At 35.2% G+C, this 20,164-nt stretch overlaps 1 protein-coding gene across 1 annotated transcript; it reads right to left on the bottom strand.

Annotated features, from left to right (window-relative positions):
* Positions 1–12,991: 12,991 nt before the first annotated feature.
* On the bottom strand, positions 12,992–18,259 carry LOC149209343 (putative fatty acyl-CoA reductase 4). Its single transcript, XM_089398586.1, has 7 exons — positions 17,997–18,259; positions 17,751–17,912; positions 17,537–17,618; positions 17,309–17,350; positions 13,449–13,655; positions 13,227–13,354; positions 12,992–13,139 (listed from the first exon to the last, which is right to left on the bottom strand). The coding sequence occupies exons 1-7, from the start codon at positions 18,257–18,259 to the stop codon at positions 12,992–12,994; spliced, it is 1,032 nt and encodes a 343-aa protein (XP_089254712.1).
* Between the last annotated feature and the right edge of the window lie 1,905 nt (positions 18,260–20,164).

Below are 20,164 nucleotides of genomic sequence, written 5' to 3'. Positions count from 1 at the left end.
CCTTTGTTTATAATAAAACTATAAACATATTATAAAACAATATAAAACTGTTAATAGCCCTAAATGTTGGCTGCTAACCGTATCGGAACCACCAGAGACAGGGTTCATATGACCATATGTGTAAAGACTGTCAGAGTTAACTATCGGAACCGTAGCCGCGTCGGAGGTCCTAACTGCAACAGTCAGCATGTGAATGCGCGTTGAAAAGCTGTCGGGGTTAGCTTTAACCGGAACCAGTTACCGTGGCAGTGTAAACATGTGAGGGGGGATTCACCGTCAGTGTTAGCCACAACGGGTTAGGTGGGCAGTTACGGTTAGGCATGGCAGCGCTATGTGAGTGGCGGGATAACCGCCACCATCAACCGTTATGGTGAATGGTCAGCGAAACTGCCGAACTCCAAAATCACAATTATGATCTGTTCACATGTGTTGTTAGTGCCCTCCACTCGGTTAGCTAGCCGCTAACAGTTTCAGGCTAACCTATAGTCTAAAAGTGGATTTTTGTTGCATTTTGTGGTGCCAACTAATTCCTCCACCATGAAACCCTACCTTAGGTGTCAATTGGCAACTAGACCGAGGCTGCCAAACATCCAGATTGCAACTTCATTCATCCTAAATTCAGCCAAGGTGGTTTCAATGTATCCACAAGCCTTTAAAAGGCGGATTTGTCCATCGAAAGACAAGAGAGTGGTTTTTAACTTTTGTATGCAGATTCTGGAGGACATAGGCGATTTTGTTTTCAGTGTTTCGACAACATCCGAGGTCGGTTTTGGAAACCATAAGCAGCGTTGGAAAGCTGGTTCAGAGGGCTATCAGATGACAGAGGTCAGAATTGCCTGTGTGCAAGTTTAGTCTGACTAAATCATTGTGTAATCGACTCCTTTCTTCTCATTCCTAATAAAAACGGTCGCCCATCTTGAAAGTGGACCCAAAGACGTAGTCCATCAGGGACGAACTCCATCATCAATTTGCTGTCTGGTATAACTGTGTTTTTACTGTTTGCACTTCTGTTATGCATCGATTTCATGTTTAATCAGTTGTCGTAAAGTGTTCTGCTCAAGCAGTTTACCTCGATTTCCGTGCTTTTAGTTATCATTCAAATCATTAATGGTTATTCAATTCTACATCAGTATTTAGTTTTTGGTCATTTCAGATCATATAATTTGGTATCAGAGCAGATTGCATTTGTAGAATGTGCCATTGAATGTTAACCATGTCAAAGTCGCAACGAGGAGAAGGAATCCTTGAGCAGATCGATGCAGAGATTAGAAAGCGATGAGTCGTTCAGAAATCAACCATGTCAAGACCTGATGCAGGTGAAAACACTAAAACTAAGATGAGTGAAGAACAGTTTTAGCAAGCGTTCTTAACTATGCAATAGATGTTGGGAGAATTGTACAAAGACAAGAAGGCGAGAGATGCTTCTTCTTCAAAGATGTCGAAGAAGGACAAAGGTAAAGGCAAGGCTGATAAACCACCTTCACCTCCATCATCTCCATCATCCTATTCTTCTTCTTCTTCCAGTGCAGAATCTAAAACGGAAAAGAAACCTAAGAAAACATCTCTTTTGAAACTTGATGTTAAATTTGAGTTACCTGTTTATGATAGTGAAATGAATCCCAAAAAGCTAGATAATTGGATAAAGCAGTTAGAAGTGTATTGTTGCATTCAGAACATTTCTAGCAATAAAACTAAAATTCAGTTAGCTACACTTAGAATGGGGGGAACAACTTTAATCTGGTGGGAAAGTAAAACTCAGATAGATGTAAAGCATAAAGGAAAAGTTGTCTCTTCATGGTCTAAGTTTTTAAAAGCTCTTAGGAAACAGTTCTATCCTTTAGGATACATGCAGAAAGTTGTTATTGATTGACAATATCTGAGGCAAGGTAAAGGGCAGAGTCTTCAGGAGTTTACGAAGGAGTTCAGAAAGAAAGCATTGGCACTTGGTATTTCATTGGATACACATGAAACTTTGTTAAAATACATCGGTAGTTTACATTCATATTTGCAGCATACATTATTGATGTTTAATCCTGATGATTTTGATGAGGTGTGTGTTCAAGCCATACATATTGAATCAGGTGGCAGACCATTCAAGTTTTCATCACAGTCATCCAAAGTGTTGGAAACCAAAGATTCCAGTGACAGTAAGGGGAAGAACATTTCAAAGAGAAAGAAATCAGCGATCGTTCAGAAGGAAAGACCTACTTGTTCTCATTGCCAGAGAATCGGTCATGATGAATCAAAGTGCTGGAAACTTCATCCAGAACTTAAGCCCAAAAAGTTCCTTAAGGCGAAAGATGAAAAAAAGGCCATTGCAGCAGTCCAACAGGATCTAGGTTCAGATTCAAGTGATGAAAGGAGGATAACTGCCATCGTTACAACATGTAAAACTTCTGACACTGGTTCAAGTTCGAAAACTATTGTATGTTCTTCAAACATAATTCCTTCACATGAGGATAAAAGAGTTGAACTCTCCCACATAAGGATAACTTCTAAGCATACAAAGATTGACACAATGTTTGACAGTGGATCGCAAGAAAATTTAATATTTGAACATATAGTTAATCGATTGGGATTGGAGACACAGAATCATCCAAGACCATACCCATTAGGTTGGATTAATAAATCAACTCAGATACACGTCACAAAGTAGTGTCGGTTAAAATTTGCAATTACATCCCAGCAGACATATGTGGAGTTGTCTTAGGAAGTCCTTATCTTTATGATAGAGATGCAGTGTTTTACAGAAGAGAACATAAATATCACGTAATGAAAGAAGGGGTTGAATTTATTGTTAGGGCACATAAAGTCAAATCAAACTTGGATTTAATTGTTACAAATCGAGTTAAGCAGTTAATAAGTTCAAGTAAATATGTACTCATGTTTATTAAGGAAGAACATAAGGATGATTGTTTGGAATGCAAGATTCAGTTTATAGATCAATTGGTCAAGGTGGTTAATTCTGTTCCAAGAAATCTTATTCTTAAACAGGATAAGCAACATGAGATACATTCAATGTCCTATGAACATATTCTTAAAGACAGAATGAATCTCAACTCATTCATTCAACTGAATTCTAGAAACTATCATCATCAGCAGTGTATTGCAGGGATTGGTACATGTGAATCTAATCAGAGACTTGTTTCAGATGGTATGTTTATTTTCAGTTTCAGGGGTGCAGGTCAGTATTGGGGAAAATCAGTGTTACATTTCTTTGGTATTGCATCATCATTTCATGCTTTAAAAATTAATGAAGCCTCTTTTCAAGTGGAGAGGAAGTCTATAAGTTTTCATGACAAATCATTTTCAAAAGCAGATCTAAAGTATCCTTATAATGATTTGAAAACTAATGCAAGTGTTAGTCAATGGAGATATCAGTTAATAGATGAAGAAATAGTGATTCAAGTAAGTCAACAATTACTTAGATACTTTCAAAGTCAAACTATGTTGCAACATTCTTTACATCACAGCTGGATGATTTTTGTGCAGCAAGTTCACTTAGTAATGAGTTAACAGGAAAGAAAATCAAGTCAAGTAATTGATATGAAGTCAAAATCAAAGGAGTCTTTGAATATTTCAATTATTCCGGAAAGTATATTGTTAATACCCATCAGATGTATTGAACAAAGTTCTAAAACTACTATTTTCAAAGATGTTTTTGAATCACTAACTCATGATTCTTCGTGGAAAGAATTCAATTTCCATGTTGATAACATGTTGTTTTTCCATCGTCGCAAGTCGTTTGTACTATAGATGGAAGAAACAGGTCACCGACTAAAAAAGTGCCATGGTCAACATCATCATGGTCATCACTTGCAGGTGATTGATCGAATGTATTAGTACATCGTCAAGTCAAGGTGGAAAGAGAGGGATTTATACCCTCATTGACTATTTGTTTAGTCAAAGTTTTGTGGTCCAAAAGCTTTCAAGTGGAGAGGAATGATCTAGGAGGATCTGTTCATTTAATTGCACAGGTGTTCAAGTGTCGTCATCAGTGTTTAGTGTCATCATCAACATGTAGTTCATGGGTGTTGTTCAGTTTTGACAGTATTGGTTATGGATCAGGTTGTTCAGGTAATGTGCACAGTGGTCATAGCATTTAGCTGATATGGGTTGTACCTGGTTGTCGACATGAGTTCATCAACAGTTCCCCAGGACTTGGACGACGACATGTGTTTAGTCGTTCTTCTTTGCAAAATTTGTGTCGCATGGTTGTGTCATCCATCACAGAGGTTTGATATGTCGTCAAGGTTGTCGTCATTGCAAAGGATCAATATCGTCATTTTTCAACGATAGGCATGTGGTTTTATGTCACATTGTGACAAAAGATTGTAAAAGGGGTTTTTAAAATGTTCTAGACCTAAACCCTAAGTCCTAAAACATCAATGGTCCCTTAAAATTCAAACCCTATGAAATAACCCTCTCGGCCTTTGTTTATAATCAAACTATAAATATATTATAAAACAATATAAAATTGTTAACAGCCCTAACCGCTGGCCGCTAACCGTATCGGAACCACCGGAGAGAGGGTTCATATGACTAGATGTGTAAAGACTGTCAGAGTTAACAATCAGAACCATCGCCGCGTCGGAGGTCCTAACCGCAATAGTTAGCATGTGAACATGCGTTGAAAAGCCACTGGGGTTAGCTTTAACCGCAACTAGTTACCTTGGTAGTGTAAACATGTGAGCGAGGATTTACCATCATTGTTAGCCGCAGCAGGTTTGGTGGGTAGTTACGGTTAGGCATGGCAACACTATGTGAGCGCCGGGATAACCGCCACCGCCAACCGTTAAGGTGAACGGTCAGCAAAACTACCGAACTCCAAAACCACAATTATGATCTGTTCACATGCACTGTCAGCGCCCTCCACCCGGTTATCTAGCCACTAACAGTTTCGGGCTAACCTATAGTCTAAAAGTGGGTTTTTGTTGCGTTTTGTGGTGCCAACTAATTCCTCCACCGTGAAACCCTACCTTAGGTGTCAATTGCCAACTAGAACGAGGCTGCCAAACATTCAGATTGCAACTTCAGCCATCCTAAATTCAGCCAAGGTGGTTTCAATGTATCCACATGCCTTTAAAAGGCGGATTTGTCCATTGAAAGATAGGAGAGTGGTTTTTAATTTTTGTATGCAGATTCTGGAGGACATAGGCGATTTTGTTTTCAGTGTTTCGGGAGCATCCGGGGTCGGTTTTGGAAACCGTAAGCAGCGTTAGAAAGATGATTCAGAGGGCTATCGGATGACAGAGGTCAAAATTTCCTGTGTGCAAGTTCAGTCTGACTAAATCACTGTGTAATAGACTCTTTTCTTCTCATTCCTAATAAAAACGGTCACCCATCTTGAAAGTGGACTTGGAGACGTAGTCCATCAGGGTCGAACTCCGTCATCAATTTTCTATCTGGTATAACTGTGTTTTTACTGTTTGCACTTTTGTTATGCTTCGATTTCATGTTTAGTCAGTTGTCATGAAGTGTTCTTCTCAAGAAGTTTACCTCGATTTCCATGCTTTCAGTTATCATTCAAATCATTAATGGTTAATCAATTCTACATCAGTATTTAGTTTATGATCATTTTAGATCACTGTTTGAGGGACAAACATATTTTTCAATATGGTGTAAGGTTTTCAAGTAATTTTAATTTGGAGCTATGTAATACTAGCACAAACACATTAATTAATGTGGTTGATATAGACTGATAAAATTATTTTGGAAGATTTCTTTTCGAGTTTGTTGATCGTATCGTGCAAGTGTTTCTCATACTTCAAGGCATCACGAAGCAGTGAGGCTTTCTAGATGTGCAACAATTTCCTATTTAAACCTTCATAACATATTGATATATAAATTAAATGGTTGATAAACATAAATCAAAATCAAAACGCTTACCTTACCATCCATCTCACATGACTAAAACTTAAAAAGCCCATAAAAATATTTAAATTATAATTTTATTTTAGATTATTATCATTATTATTATTTATTGTTGGATTGACCATTTGAACCTTGAATCTCATTGTGTACATAGTAACTCATAAAACAACTATCAATAATTAAGCCCTCGGCTTACGTTAAATTAATATCATCATCATCATCATATATATATATATATATATATATATATATATATATATATATATATATATATATATATATATATATATATATATATATATATATATATATATATACCTTAGAGATTCACCTCCACTTTACCATGGAGACTCTTAATATATAAATAAGATTTGTTACGGTACAGTGAGCCAAGACCTTACTTTTTGTTTCTTTCCTTTTCTTGCTTGTTCTCTTCACTTTCTCTCTGGAACTGATCCAAATCCAAAAATTACAAAAGCTAAACCAAAAAAAGTTGTGAACTATTTATTTGAAGCCTTTTTATCATTGATGCCTCTATTTCTTTCATTAAAAATAAACAAAAAGCAACATTTTATGTGAATTACTATAATCATGCATATGCCATTTAAAAATGCATTAGAGGCATTGCGCAATGATGTGATGTGGGTGCTCACTAATCTAGATTCCAAAGAAGTGTGACCAAGGTGAGACTTCAACAAAGTCCTTGTTTCAACAATGCATGGAGTCCTTGTCCTATTGAGTACTTCCCAACAAGCATCGATAGATTTATCTCTTTTTCTTTTTCTTTCTTTTAATGAAGGATGTTTCCATTTCCTTCCTTTCCTTGCTTTACTTTTCTTTCTTGTTCTCTTCTCTCTATCCCTAAAACTGACCCAAAGCCAAAACTGACAAATGCTAAAGTAGTAAAAGCTATGAATTGTTTCTCTAAAGCCTTTTTTATCATTGATGCCCCTATTTTCTTCAATTTCATCTAATTTTCCTTTGCATTAAAATTGTCTCTCTTCATCTCCCTTTTCTCCTATTTTCCTTTATTTTCATAATTAAATGTCAATTTTTCCTCTTTGTCTTTTCCAATGCCTTTTTCAATTTCCTTAGCCATAATAAACCATAATTTATGCCTACTATAGTGATTTCTCAACATTTAGCTTGGACTACATGTCCCATGGCCTTGGTCTTATTTTTTTACCTTTAATATCATTTATTACATGAAACTTTAACCCAAGGCTGTTACAACTACCTCTTTCTACACTTAGTTGGGGTTGGGGATAACAAGGGGTGTGTTAGAACTTGAGGAAGAATATTACTGGAGCTTCTATCTTAGTCATGCCAAATTTCCAATGAATTTTTGAGTTATATACATATACTAGTATGTACGCATTAGGAGCGGTGCTCATGCAAGGAGGAAAACCTATGGGTTACTAGTTAGAGTTGTTTTATAGAGTAGTACTTGAAAACCCGACATATGATACATATATCTTTGCAATTGTACAAGTGATGAAGAAGATGAGGCACTATCTCTTGGGAAAAGAATATATGGATCATTAAGTCCTTCAGTGCCTACATATCAAGAGTAAGATGCAGCAAGTGAGACATTATAAATTGTTAGGATTCTTACTATGGTTTTCACCTATTAATGAAGTACAAGAAAGGAGCCACAAATAAGCCAACATACATTCTTGTTTTATCACCAGTGATAAATATTTCAATTGGGGTGATAATGTACCTTGAGCCTTCCACTAATGATATTATGAGTGAAGACTACAAGGGAAATACATATTTTCGAGGAGTATACAAGTAGTGGAAGGAGAGAGTGTGCACTTCCATGGAAGGAAATGAATATTATCTATAATATATATATACATGTGTGTGTGTGGAAAATTATCCCTCATTGGAACTAGGTCTCACTGTATTTATTAACCGCCCGTTTAATTTAATATGTTGACCACCATATAAATTGTAGAAATTGTTGTTTAAACATATTCAAACTAGTGTTGAATATGTTACCACCACTAAATGGTCTGTCGTTTACCAAGTCACCAACTGATAAAACTTTGTTAATTTGGTATGCTGCCAATCTTGTTTGCAATATTTTAAACCATCAGTTATTAGTTTGGCGAACCACAGACACAGTTGGAACCATAACCATTCAGTTATATTTAACATAATTTGTTTAAAACAAATTGCCAAAATTTTGACTGTTGAAATTTTACCATAAGTTGCTAGCTAGGTTGGTTGTGGCTGATTGGTTCATTTTTTGGGTGTCACGTGGGACCATTTGATTGGGCCACGTGGTCCCATGCTATTGGGCCATGAATCCTTCTCTTAACTTGGAAGAGTGAAATCATATTTGGTGGTTTCGCCAACTGTAGCGTTACTGATGGCTTTGTCTGGCATTTGCTAAATTTATCTGCCAAGCCTCCAAATTTGGCCAGATTGCCAATGCTAGTGACGCTCCAAATTTGTCTAGCGATTTGCTAAATCTATCATGTTTTCCCAATTTGACCAGAAAATTTAACTCAGCGTAACTTCCACACACGAACTAGGAGTGCAGCATAATTTGTGCCATTAGAAAGCTTGTGGTTAGATATTTAACTCGGTCCTAGTTTTACTGCGATCTGAGGAATTATATTTTTGGGTGATTAGGAATCCACCTCGATCAGTCCTTGGTTCATTAGTAAATTTCTTAACAGTTTTATTCTCTCTTCTTTCTTGTTTTACAAGTATCTAGTATAATATTTTTTTTTTCAAACTTAGATCCTATGATTTTTATTAAAATGTAGTATAGCTTTGTTGTATTATTCAAAAACTACATTGAGAACCTTTGATAGACATATCTTGCAACCACAGGGAATATTTCAGGTTTTTCCTACTGAGTTATGAGGTAAAGATGTTTCAATTAAGGTCAAATTTGCATGGGGGCTTCACTCAATGAACCTGTAACATATCATGTGTGTTTGTGGCATACTAAACAATACCCTTAATTTGACTACATATTGAAAATACCTCTATAAGACAAATTGTTTAGCCCCTTACCAATAAAAACTCAATACACATTTCCAATTTAAAAAACCCCTACTTTCCATAGATATTGTAGGTATCCATTTTTTCATTAACATTTTCTATATCCCTTTGTATTTTCTCATTAACTTTGAGCTCCACTTTTTGTACCTGCCAATATAAAAACCCTTTACCCCCTATCATATGCTCAATATATTATGTCATATTTTCCTCAATATGCATCTCCCAATATGAATGCACATGGTATGGTATTATTCCCTCAATGACACCTTCATGTGAATTTGTTAATGTCAAAATGGATTACAATATTTTACTTAGGTAAATTTCGTTCTATGTTTTGAAGGTTTTCAATATCGTAACTTACATGATAGTGTCCACCCTTCACGGATATTTTAGAGTAGCACTTGATTTCCATTTTGTTGGTCATGATGTATTAATTTTTAGGTCCAAGAACCCTCTTTCAAGCTTACGATTTCATCAACTTGATAGGAATTCCTCCCTTCAGCTTATTTCTAGCCATACCATACAAAAGTGGTGTTCCCATTAGATTTTATGGTTCTTGATGGTTGCTTATAGATAATTTTTATCAACACCTAGTTGCATACTATTGCATTGCTATTTTCTTTAACCTGAATTACCACCATTGTATTCACACTTTACCTCTTGAATTTGCATCAATAATGGTTCCATCTTACAACCAAACATTAACTTTGTGAGAGGCCATTGCAATTAGTGGCCTTACTTTGATATACCATTTTACTTTTTATTTTACTTTTCTTATGTTGGTTCTTTGAAAATTAGAAGCAGATGCATATCATCCCGTGAAGTGTCTCTCAAGAAAGAACCTTCTTTCGGTGATCTTTTCATGTTGTTAAAAATGAAAATATGAAACTTTATTTTACTGATATTTTCATTCTCATTAAACTAATGAAAATTTCAAGTTTATTTCCAAGTTCTCCTCTTCATCCAATGATGAAATATGGCATTAACATTGTCTTCTTTTCTCATGCTCTATAAATTATGAAAAATATATCAAACATACTTTTAACCCCTTCTAAAGTTATTGAAAACCTCATGAATAAGGCACACAATTTAGTTCACTTTTAAAAAAATTTGGGATATTTAAAATTGAATAAAAAAACACTAATAAAGGTTGTTTTTTCCATTCGTAAGACTTTAAAGGAGATCGAACATACAAAAATGCGATGGAAAAAGAATTGCCCATTACAATACAATATGGTATACTATTTACATGTATTTGAATACATGTAACGAAAAAATATTAAGCCTTGGCAACTCTTCTTTGATGTAAATACGTAGCTTGATTTCAAATATAATTTTATGGTATTCCCCGTAGTTCCATTAGTTACATAAATCTTAATTTGTAATGAATATTTCATATAATTTGAGATAAATAATCATGGATTCGGTGTAAATGTTAAGAAATTGTATCATATATTTATAGAAATATTTTATTTTTAGGAGAAAAGTATATATAGGGTGAAAAATATTTTGATGAATTAAGTTGGAAATTTTTTATTTTTAATGTCAATATGAAAAAAATAGCCCTTTTTTTAACTTTTGAAATTTAGCGAATTAATTTTTCTTAAAAAGAAAGTGGGTTCTCTCAATTTGATTGAATTTATCTAAATAATTTCCTTTAAAAAGAATATGCTCTCAATTTGATTAATATGCTACAGTTAAAGAGAAACAATATATTTTATTTTGTTTAATTTTTAAAAAGTGTATGAGATATAAAAACAATTTTGTTTAAATAGTAAACTTATTTGAAACAAATAATGAAAAATCCAAAATCTCCTCCATCGCCTATTAAAAGTAGTCCTTTAAAATTATTCCTTCACAACTGCTTATTAATGATTCCAGTAGGTGCATTGAGCATTTTCATAACAATGCAAAAATTGTTCCTTTTACTAATAAACATAGGAATAAGCATGTTCTTTTAACACCTATGGTCTTGAAAAAAATTACTTGGTAAACCATATGATATACTGCATGGAAATATAAGTAGCGCTTAAGGTTATATGATCAAGAAAGCTTATGTGTTTTTAAGAATGCATACACATAGTTGCATTAACATATTCTTGAGAACCTAGTTGACTTAAAATCATCCCTCAAATTTTTGGTAATGACTAACTAGAATTTTGCTAAGCAATGCATCTATATATGGAGCACCAAAGGCTTTAAATGACAATTTGTATAAGAGAAAATGAAATGTATATACATAGGTTGTTGTACCCAAAATACAATTCCTCAACTAACACTAACCCCAAACATTGGTGGCATATTCATCAACAAATGAACCATATTTTGTTCATTCCATGAAAAGTATATATTGAATCATATTTAAAATACCTAAATTATGGTACCTACTTCACATTACATAAAAGACATCCACACTTCATGTATTTTTATTTTTAATAGTTTCGTTTCGCTTTATTACAACAATGGGGTGTATTGTGCCACTCCATCACCCTTTGAGATGTGTTCTTTTAAATTCTTGCACCTATGATGTACATCCATAAGATAGAGCTTCTAAATGTTTGTGTTGGCGTCAATTTTATGAGTGAAGTAGTTTGAGAAGTGTGCTCATAAGTAAGAATCATGTGGATTCATAAATATATGAAAAAATTGGTTCTGGATGAAGAAGCCACAATCCTATTAGAGTTGAAAATAGTTGTGTTCTTATAAATAATAATTGTTTATATATAAATCTTTAGAATCATCCTCTAAACAACACCAAGTAGATATCCTTTTTTTCTCCTTTTCAATATATGTGTTTTTTTCACTTAATTCTATATAATCCATAGAAATGTATGAAATACTTCAAGACATGGATAAACTTGGTCATGGTTATAAATTTCTTTAACTTTAATCAACGGTTTCTTATTATCTTCTAAGTAATCTATGAAAAAATAAAGCAAACTTATATGAAGAGCTTATTGGAAATAATTTGCATTGAATCTTGAATATGCTTTAATAATCTTGGGCATGTTTTAATAAAAGGGATTAGGATATTCATCTTAATTGCATTATTCCACTATAATTATAAAAGGTATCATTTTAAAATAGCAGAATATAAGCTTCCATTCATTGGAGCATTCTTATGTTATTAGAGTTTTGAGGCTTCCATTCTTATGTTATTAGAGTTTTGAGGCTTCCACTTTAAAATGATCATTGTTTTCTTAATATTGATAGTAATCTCTTCCATAACTCTAAACTACTCTTATGAAATTTTTCCAATTATAATCTATTACAATTTAAATTAAAACTTAAACTAATGATAACTTCAATGATACCTCTAAAAATGTTATAATTTTGAAAAATCATAACTACTTTATTTTTAATAACATTAATTAATAATATAAAAAAAAAGTCATTACTATAGACATCCACGTAAAAATATCTCTTCTATAATAAAACATTTTAATATCATTTATATTTTTAATGCTAAAAGTGAATAAAAACTAATATAAATAATGATATGACATTGATAAACTCATATAATAATCATTCTATCAAAAATAATTTAACATTTATTCTCCTCTTTTATATGAAGTGAATAAAAACTAATATAAATAATGATATGACATTGATAAACTCATATAATAATCATTCTATCAAAAATAATTTAACATTTATTCTCCTCTTTTATAAAATAAACGTACTAACAATTAAATAATAATCTTATAGAATAAAAATATTTGATATTGCATAAAAATCCATACATATATATATATTTTATGAATGAAAGAATAAATCATACTGCACATATAATATATTAATAATGATTTTCTAATAAAAATAAATAATGGAAGAAACATTACACTCCATATTTCAGTGGAATTTTGATTCGTACATCACAAAAAAAAATCTGACAGAGCTGCTCATTGAAATAGTTATGGAACTTGTAACGCTGCATCACTAGGAAATATCCAACAAGGTAGCACATTGAGTTAATTTGAAGTACAGCAGCAAATTCCTCTGATCTCCTTCAGCAAACTCCTCTGTACCCCTTCATAGTCATAGCATAAAATAGAAGACTTTTACTAGATTTGGAGGCTGGCAGCTCCATCCTTTCTTACTTCAGTACATATTTAACTAGTCCAGGGATATGAACATCTGAAAAGTAACGAACCCAATCAATACAATTGGCGTCAAAGTTGAACGCTTTCTTGTCTTCCTCTGACATCCTTTTCCAGAGGCCTTCAGTGTTTGTGATGTCAAACCTGTGAGTCGTAACATGGTCAGCTATGGTAAAAATGACAGCTTAATAATTATGTATTAGAAAATATATTTAAGCGGCGCGACACAACCTTCCGTTAAAGAAGACGTATGGCTCGTACAACTCTGCTAAGCGCATGACTTTGTTGTATCTTCGAAGCATCTGTTTGTAACGTTCTGTGAAGTTGCAACACAAGACCTTGTTCACTACATTGAATACCTGTTTTTCAACACCACCACTAGCTGTCACGTACGTATTGAAGTTCAGATGACCTATAAAAGAAGCTGTGGAGTATATATTAAAGATTAATTACCTCTAGGGGTGCTTTGTAACGTCGATGCATGTATTGGCGAAAGCTGCTCATGCTCTTTAGAAAACGGAGCTGTTTTACATGAATTATGTTCCCATCTTTACCAACACATGGGTGCTTCGAAAAATACTTATATGCCTCGTCTGCTGCAACAGAGTTACGCAATGGATTTGCAACAGATGATGCGACGTGATAAACAAAGAGACCGTTCTGGAGTTAGAAATAATGGAGAAATGGTTATGTGGTTGTAACTTACCTTCTTAGTTTAGGAGTTGTTCCTAGAATTTAGGAGGTTGTTTTCAGCTACCTATTTTTCAGTCATGTATTTAATATGTAATATTCATTTATGTAATGCAGAGTGAATGTGAGCGAGAGTCTCCTCCTTGTTTGTTGAGTGCAGTCTCCAGGTGATGTACACACCTGTGAGCTGCAACTCCTTCTGATAATTCAAAGTTTGATTATTTTTATCTTGATATCAGAGCACTTTCAGCATCAAAAGGAGATGAGGATAATATATGGTATGTCGATTCTGGCGCATCCTCGCACATGACCGGTAAGAAAGATTGTTTTGAATTTCTTGAAGAATTTGCATGTGGATCAAAAATTTATTTAGGAGATGACAGTGGGTATGAGATCAAAGGATGTGGAGATATTCCTGTGAAGCTACCTAGTGGCGACATCAAACATCTCAGAAATGTTTTATATGTTCCAGGAATTAAAAAGAATTTGATCTCTGTCTCTATGATAACAGACCAGGACATGCAGGTGCAATTCTTCAAGAATGGATGTGTCATTTAGGATAGCCAATTGGAGACAGTTGCAACAGGAGTACGTGTGGGGAATTTGTACAGATTGAATGCAAGGAGCATGCCACAACAAGCGATGGTTGCAGCAACATCAACAGTTGAAAATCTCTGGCACCAGAGATTTGGACATCTCAATCTACAAGATCTCATCTTACTTAAAAAGAAAGGTATGGTCGATGGACTTCCTGCTTTACATAATATCAAACTGGAATGTGATGGATGTGCACTAGGGAAGATGCATAGAGATGAATTCCCTTTGCATGTTAACAGAAAAGAAAGAGAAATCCTAGAACTAGTGCATACAGATATTTGTGGACCTATGCAGACTAGGTCTATAGGAGGTGCATATTACTTTCTACTGTTTACAGATGATTGCACTAGGTTCTCTTGGGTGTATTTTTTAAGCAAAAAGAGTCAAGCTTTCCGATACTTTAAAGAATTCAAATCTATGATAGAGAACCAAACAGGAAAGAAGATAAAGATTCTCCGCTCGGACCAAGGGGGAGAATACAGGTTAGGTGAGTTCATGAACTTCTGCAAGCAGCATGGGATTATACAGCAATTCACAGTGCCACATACTCCACAGCAGAATGGAGTAGCAGAACGCAAGAACAGGACCCTTGTGGAGTGTGCGAGAAGTATGCTTCAAGGTAAGGGTATTTCTAATGGTCTTTGGGCAGAAGCCATTAATACTGCTGTTTATTTAAAGAATAGGAGTCCTACCAAATGTCTAGGCTTCAAAACCCCCTTTGAAGCATTGTTTGGACTCAAACCAGCAGTCGGTCATTTAAGAATATTTGGATCTAAAGCTTTTGCTCATATACTGAAAGCAGATAGGAAAAAGCTAGACCCCTAAGCCTTGAAATGTATATTTGTAGGATATGGCACAGAGTATAAGGCATACAAGTTATATAATCATGTGACTCATAAAGTGTTTGCAAGCAGAGATGTCATTTTTCATGAACAGACTGAAGATGGAAAGGAAGACTCTAGCAGTGACAGCCACATTCCATTTCTGATAGAACTGAACAGTGAAGAAGAAGAAGAGTAGGAGCAGGAACAGAAACAGGAAGAAGTAGCAGTAGATAGTGTAATAAGTGATGATGCAGGCTCGGAAAGTGTTGAAACAGATAGAGTTGAGGTAAGTCCTTTACCTAGAAGATTAGGTAGGAAGACTAGACTACCTACAAGATTGCAAGGCTATGTTTTAATGTCCAAAATTTTAACCATTGTAGAACCTTCAAACTATGAAGAAGCTAGTAAATCAGATGAATGGAAGGCTGCAATGCATGAAGAAATGGAATCAATATATAGAAACCATACTTGGGATTTAGTTGAGTTGCCAGAAGGAAAAACCCCTATAGGTTGTAAGTGGCTGTATAAACCTAAGATAAATGCAGATGGGAGTGTAGAAAAATTCAAAGCTAGACTAGTAGCAAAGGGTTATTCACAACAGGAAGGAATTGATTTCGATGACACCTTTGCCCCTGTAGCTAAACTAAATACAATTAGAATGCTAATCTGTTTAGCAACAAAACATAAATGGAAGCTACACCAGTTAGATATTAAATCTGCATTTCTGAATGGAGAATTAAAAGAACAAATATATTTAGTACAGCCTACCGGTTTTGTGAAAAAGGGGCAGGAGCATTTAGTGTGTAAACTGCATAAGGCACTTTATGGTTTGAAACAAGCACCCAGGTCATGGTATGACAAAATTGATTCATTTTTTATAGAGCATGGTTTTCATAGGAGCCTCAACGATCCAAACCTGTATACCAAGATAAATAAACAGAGGCAAATCATTTTGATTTCTTTGTATGTGGATGACATGATAATAACAGGGAATGCAAATAATTTGATCAAAGAAATCAAGCAGCAAATATCACAGGTATTTGAAATGAAAGACCTTGGTGATCTTCATTATTGCCTAGGATTAGAGGTATGGAAAGATTCTGGTCAAACTTTTCTAACTCAAGGAAAGTATGCCAGAACCCTGTTGGAAAGATTCAGAATAGAACAGTGTAAAACAGCAGCAACACCATTGCAACAGAACCTCAAGTTAAGCAGTGATGATGGCACAAAACAGGTGGATGCCACTTTGTATAGATAGCTAGTGGGAAGTCTGATATATCTAACGACAACTAGGCCTGATCTGACATACTTTGTTAGTGTGCTGAGCCAGTTTATGTCCATACCACTTGAGAGTCACTGAAATGCAGCAAAATGTGTGTTGAGGTACCTTGGTGGTACTTGTAATTATGGTATTTTATACACTGACCTTTCTGATGTTACTTTAGCAGGTTATTCAGATTCTGGTTGGGTAGGCAACCTGGATGATCGTAGATCCATCACAGGTTATGCATTTAGTATTGGATCCAGGGTTATTTCGTGGAGTAGCAAAAAGCAAAGCACTGTAGCATTATCATCATGTGAAGCAGAGTACCAGGCGTTGTGTGCAGCTACATGCGAAGCTATCTGGTTGAGGAGATTGCTCAGTGATGCAGGCGAAGAACAAAGAGAAGCAACCAGCATCAAAACTGACAACCAGAGCACAATAAAGCTTGCATACAATCTAGTTTTCCATAATAATACAAAACACATTGACACTCAGTTTCACTTTGTACGAGAAAAGATACAGTCTAAGGAAATTTGTGTGGATTATTGTAATACTTGTGATAATTTAGCTGACATTTTTACTAAGCCTCTAGGGTGAGTAAAGTTTGAGTTATTTAGAGGGATGTTAGGTGTGCAGAATAACCCTTTCTCCATTAAGGGGGGGAGTTAGAAATAATGGAGAAATGGTTATGTGGTTGTAACGTACCTTCTTAGTTTAGGAGTTGTTCCTAGAATTTAGGAGGTTGTTTTCAGCTACCTATTTTTCAGTCATGTATTTAATATGTAATATTCATTTATGTAATGCAAAGTGAATGTGAGCGAGAGTCTCCTCCTTGTTTGTTGAGTGCAGTCTCCAGGTGATGTACACACCTGTGAGCTACAACTCCTTCTGATAATTCAAAGTTTGATTATTTTTATCTTCTGGTATGCATGTGCGACCATAGCTACGATCATTGCGTTTACAACCATATCTGCAGGAATCTGTTAATCATCAAACGAACAATATCAAATCTAAATACTAAGCAGTCTATGTATTTACGAACAACAACATAGCTAGGGGACCTTATGCGAGAAGGAATTGAACAATCAAATGTAAATACTGAGCAATCTATATATTTAGGAACAACCATATGCGACGAGATAGATAGGCGAATTGAAGTGACTGACCACGTCTAAAATGAGTTCTGGGTCAGCTAAGAAGTATGAAATTTGTCCTTTTCCGTACCCTATTATAACGGTGTCCATAGTTCTGCGTGATATTCCGTAAAAAACACATGATCAATGTGAATAATGATATGATAGTGATATTAATAACATTATCATGAAATATTTATGTGTGCTATCCAGATTCCAGCAATAAAGGATGGATATTTATGGGCACCTGGTGCCTTCCATCCAGCCTGGGAAGGGCTCTGCCAAAGTACTTTCAATAATGGTCGGTCGGAGGATGACCACTGGAACATTTCCCCTCAATTTCTCTATTAGCATTTCTCCCATAGCTTTGGTAAATGAGTATGTATTTGGCCACCCAAACGTTCTTGCCCTGCATGAATGAATGAGTTAGTCTAATACCTTCCTTTACAGAATGACATCAATGCAAATTACAATACGCGTCTATGTGACTCACCTTTCCAAACCTAATTCTTTGAGACGCTTCACTTTGGCGTCTTTTACCGAACTTGTGCTTGCAGTGTGAGTAGTTGACGAGGCCTGCTGTTTGAGTTGTGTTTTCTCTAGTAGGCCAAATTCTGCTTCAATATCTAAGCTCAGAGGTGGACTACTTTCGCCGTCAAGTCCTTTACCGTTCATTAAAGTGTGCCCCAGCTTCAGACAACTCTCTTTTATTTGTCCACTTTTGCGTCCTACAACGTAAGCTTTTGTACGTTCCATATATATTAGTCCAGTGACAGTTGATACAACTATTTGTTTTCCTAATATATAAGAATAAGAATGATTGTTTGTTCCCTGTTCCACTTTAAACACGTTTTTTCTTTTACCCTGACTTTTAAGTGGTACATGGTGTTTATATAATCTAAATAAAAATAATATAATTTATTTTTAACTCATATGCAAATATATATATATATATATATATATATATATATATATATATATATATATATATATATATATATATATATATATATATATATATATACTCAGCACCCCACTTAATTACTAGTAAACCTCACACGGTTCTTCTTTTATTATGAAATATCAAAAAATGAAAAATATGTATCAGCCTTTTCATTTTAAGTTTTACATGTTTTTTACCATGATGATGATGGTGGTGGTTAACGTCAACTAAGACCAAACTTTGGTCTATCGGACCTAAAGAAACAAATTATTTAGTTTCGTTTAAGATTTTATTCCTATATTAAAAAAGCTTGGAGAGAAGCCTCACGAGCTCACTGTAATTTTGACAACGTAAAAGAAAGATTTTGAAACTGAGATCTAATGTGGTTGTATGCGGGGCACTCTAAGAGGAAGTGATTTTCATCCTCGATGTTCATATTCTCACAAAGATGGTAGAACCTTTCCATCCATGGTGTTTTAGGAACTGCCCAACAATCTGTTTCACTATGGGGCTCATGAGAGTTGGTTCTAATCTTGGCTACTTTTGATCTTCTAGGGTGGGGTTGGTGACCACCTTATAATATCTTAATTTTATTTTAGCTGCTAAATCTTTCTCACACCACATTTTTTCTTTGAACTTAGAAGTAACAATATTTTTAACCTCGTTTGAACTTTAGTTGGTTTTGGCTGGAATTTAAAGCTAGCTTAGGAAGTCTATGGTCTCCTATCTTATTGAGTTTGTGCTTATACAATAGGAGCCTAGTCATAGCTAGGCTCTCCATAGGGGAAAGACCCACTTCTATAAGGAGAATAGGATAGTGTAATGACCCCTATCAATTAATCTACACGGTAAATAAAAAAATTACATGGGTTACACATATTTCTTGCCCGGCAAGGTCCGGTCAATAGTTGTTTACACCAATTTAATACCCTTGACACACGGCAAACACAGGGAAGGTTCAAGAGTAGAGGTATCTGGATGTTTATGGTCACATTGAAAGTTTTCTGCGGAGGATGGAATATTTGATGGAATGTTTGTCTGCGGACATAAATGTCACTGGCTGCCTCCAGTCCACCTGTCCTATTTCATTTATGCAGACTGGTCTGATCACGTGGCAGTGGCCTCTCTACCTTTGCGCCCTCGGGGCTCTCCCCGCATCGACGGTGAAGATGGAAAGAGGTCCATCCGAGGGTGGATCCAACTCGAGGCATTTCGTTTGAGTTTTATTGTTCCATTATGGTATTCCATATCGCATTTGATTCAGGTCTGCACTACCGCAACCCCTGCGCAGCACCGAGAAGACTACTGTTTGCTACCCAGTCGTATCACCAGTTGGCTGGAAGCTGTGTTCCTTTCCACAACCGAGGTATTGGTAAACCCTCTCTGTGTTACACAGATTTTTGGTCTATAGCTACATATTACTCTGTTTCCGCTCAGGTTTTGATCTTAACTCACTACAGGATTGTTTGCTGCCTGTAGGCAAGGAAGTGTCCTTCCTTTTTTCTTTCCTGTAAGTCATGTTTGGATGCGGAAGCGGTTGACTCATGCCGATTAACAGGTATGTTCCTACTCTATACATGTCTATTGCAAGTATCGAGGGTTTCACTGAACCAGAAGAACTGCTTATTGAATAAGTTTACTAAGGAGGCACTCGAACCAGCTCCTTACAGTCTTATTCTCTATTTCTTTTACTACGAAATGGCCGGATGCTGACGGGG

Source organism: Pinus tabuliformis, chromosome 1_2 (genome assembly GCF_031772625.1).
Source record: "Pinus tabuliformis cultivar Carrire ecotype Pingquan chromosome 1_2, CPIR1, whole genome shotgun sequence".
Taxonomy (NCBI): Eukaryota; Viridiplantae; Streptophyta; class Pinopsida; order Pinales; family Pinaceae; genus Pinus; species Pinus tabuliformis.
This window is presented reverse-complemented; position numbering and strand designations above follow the sequence as displayed.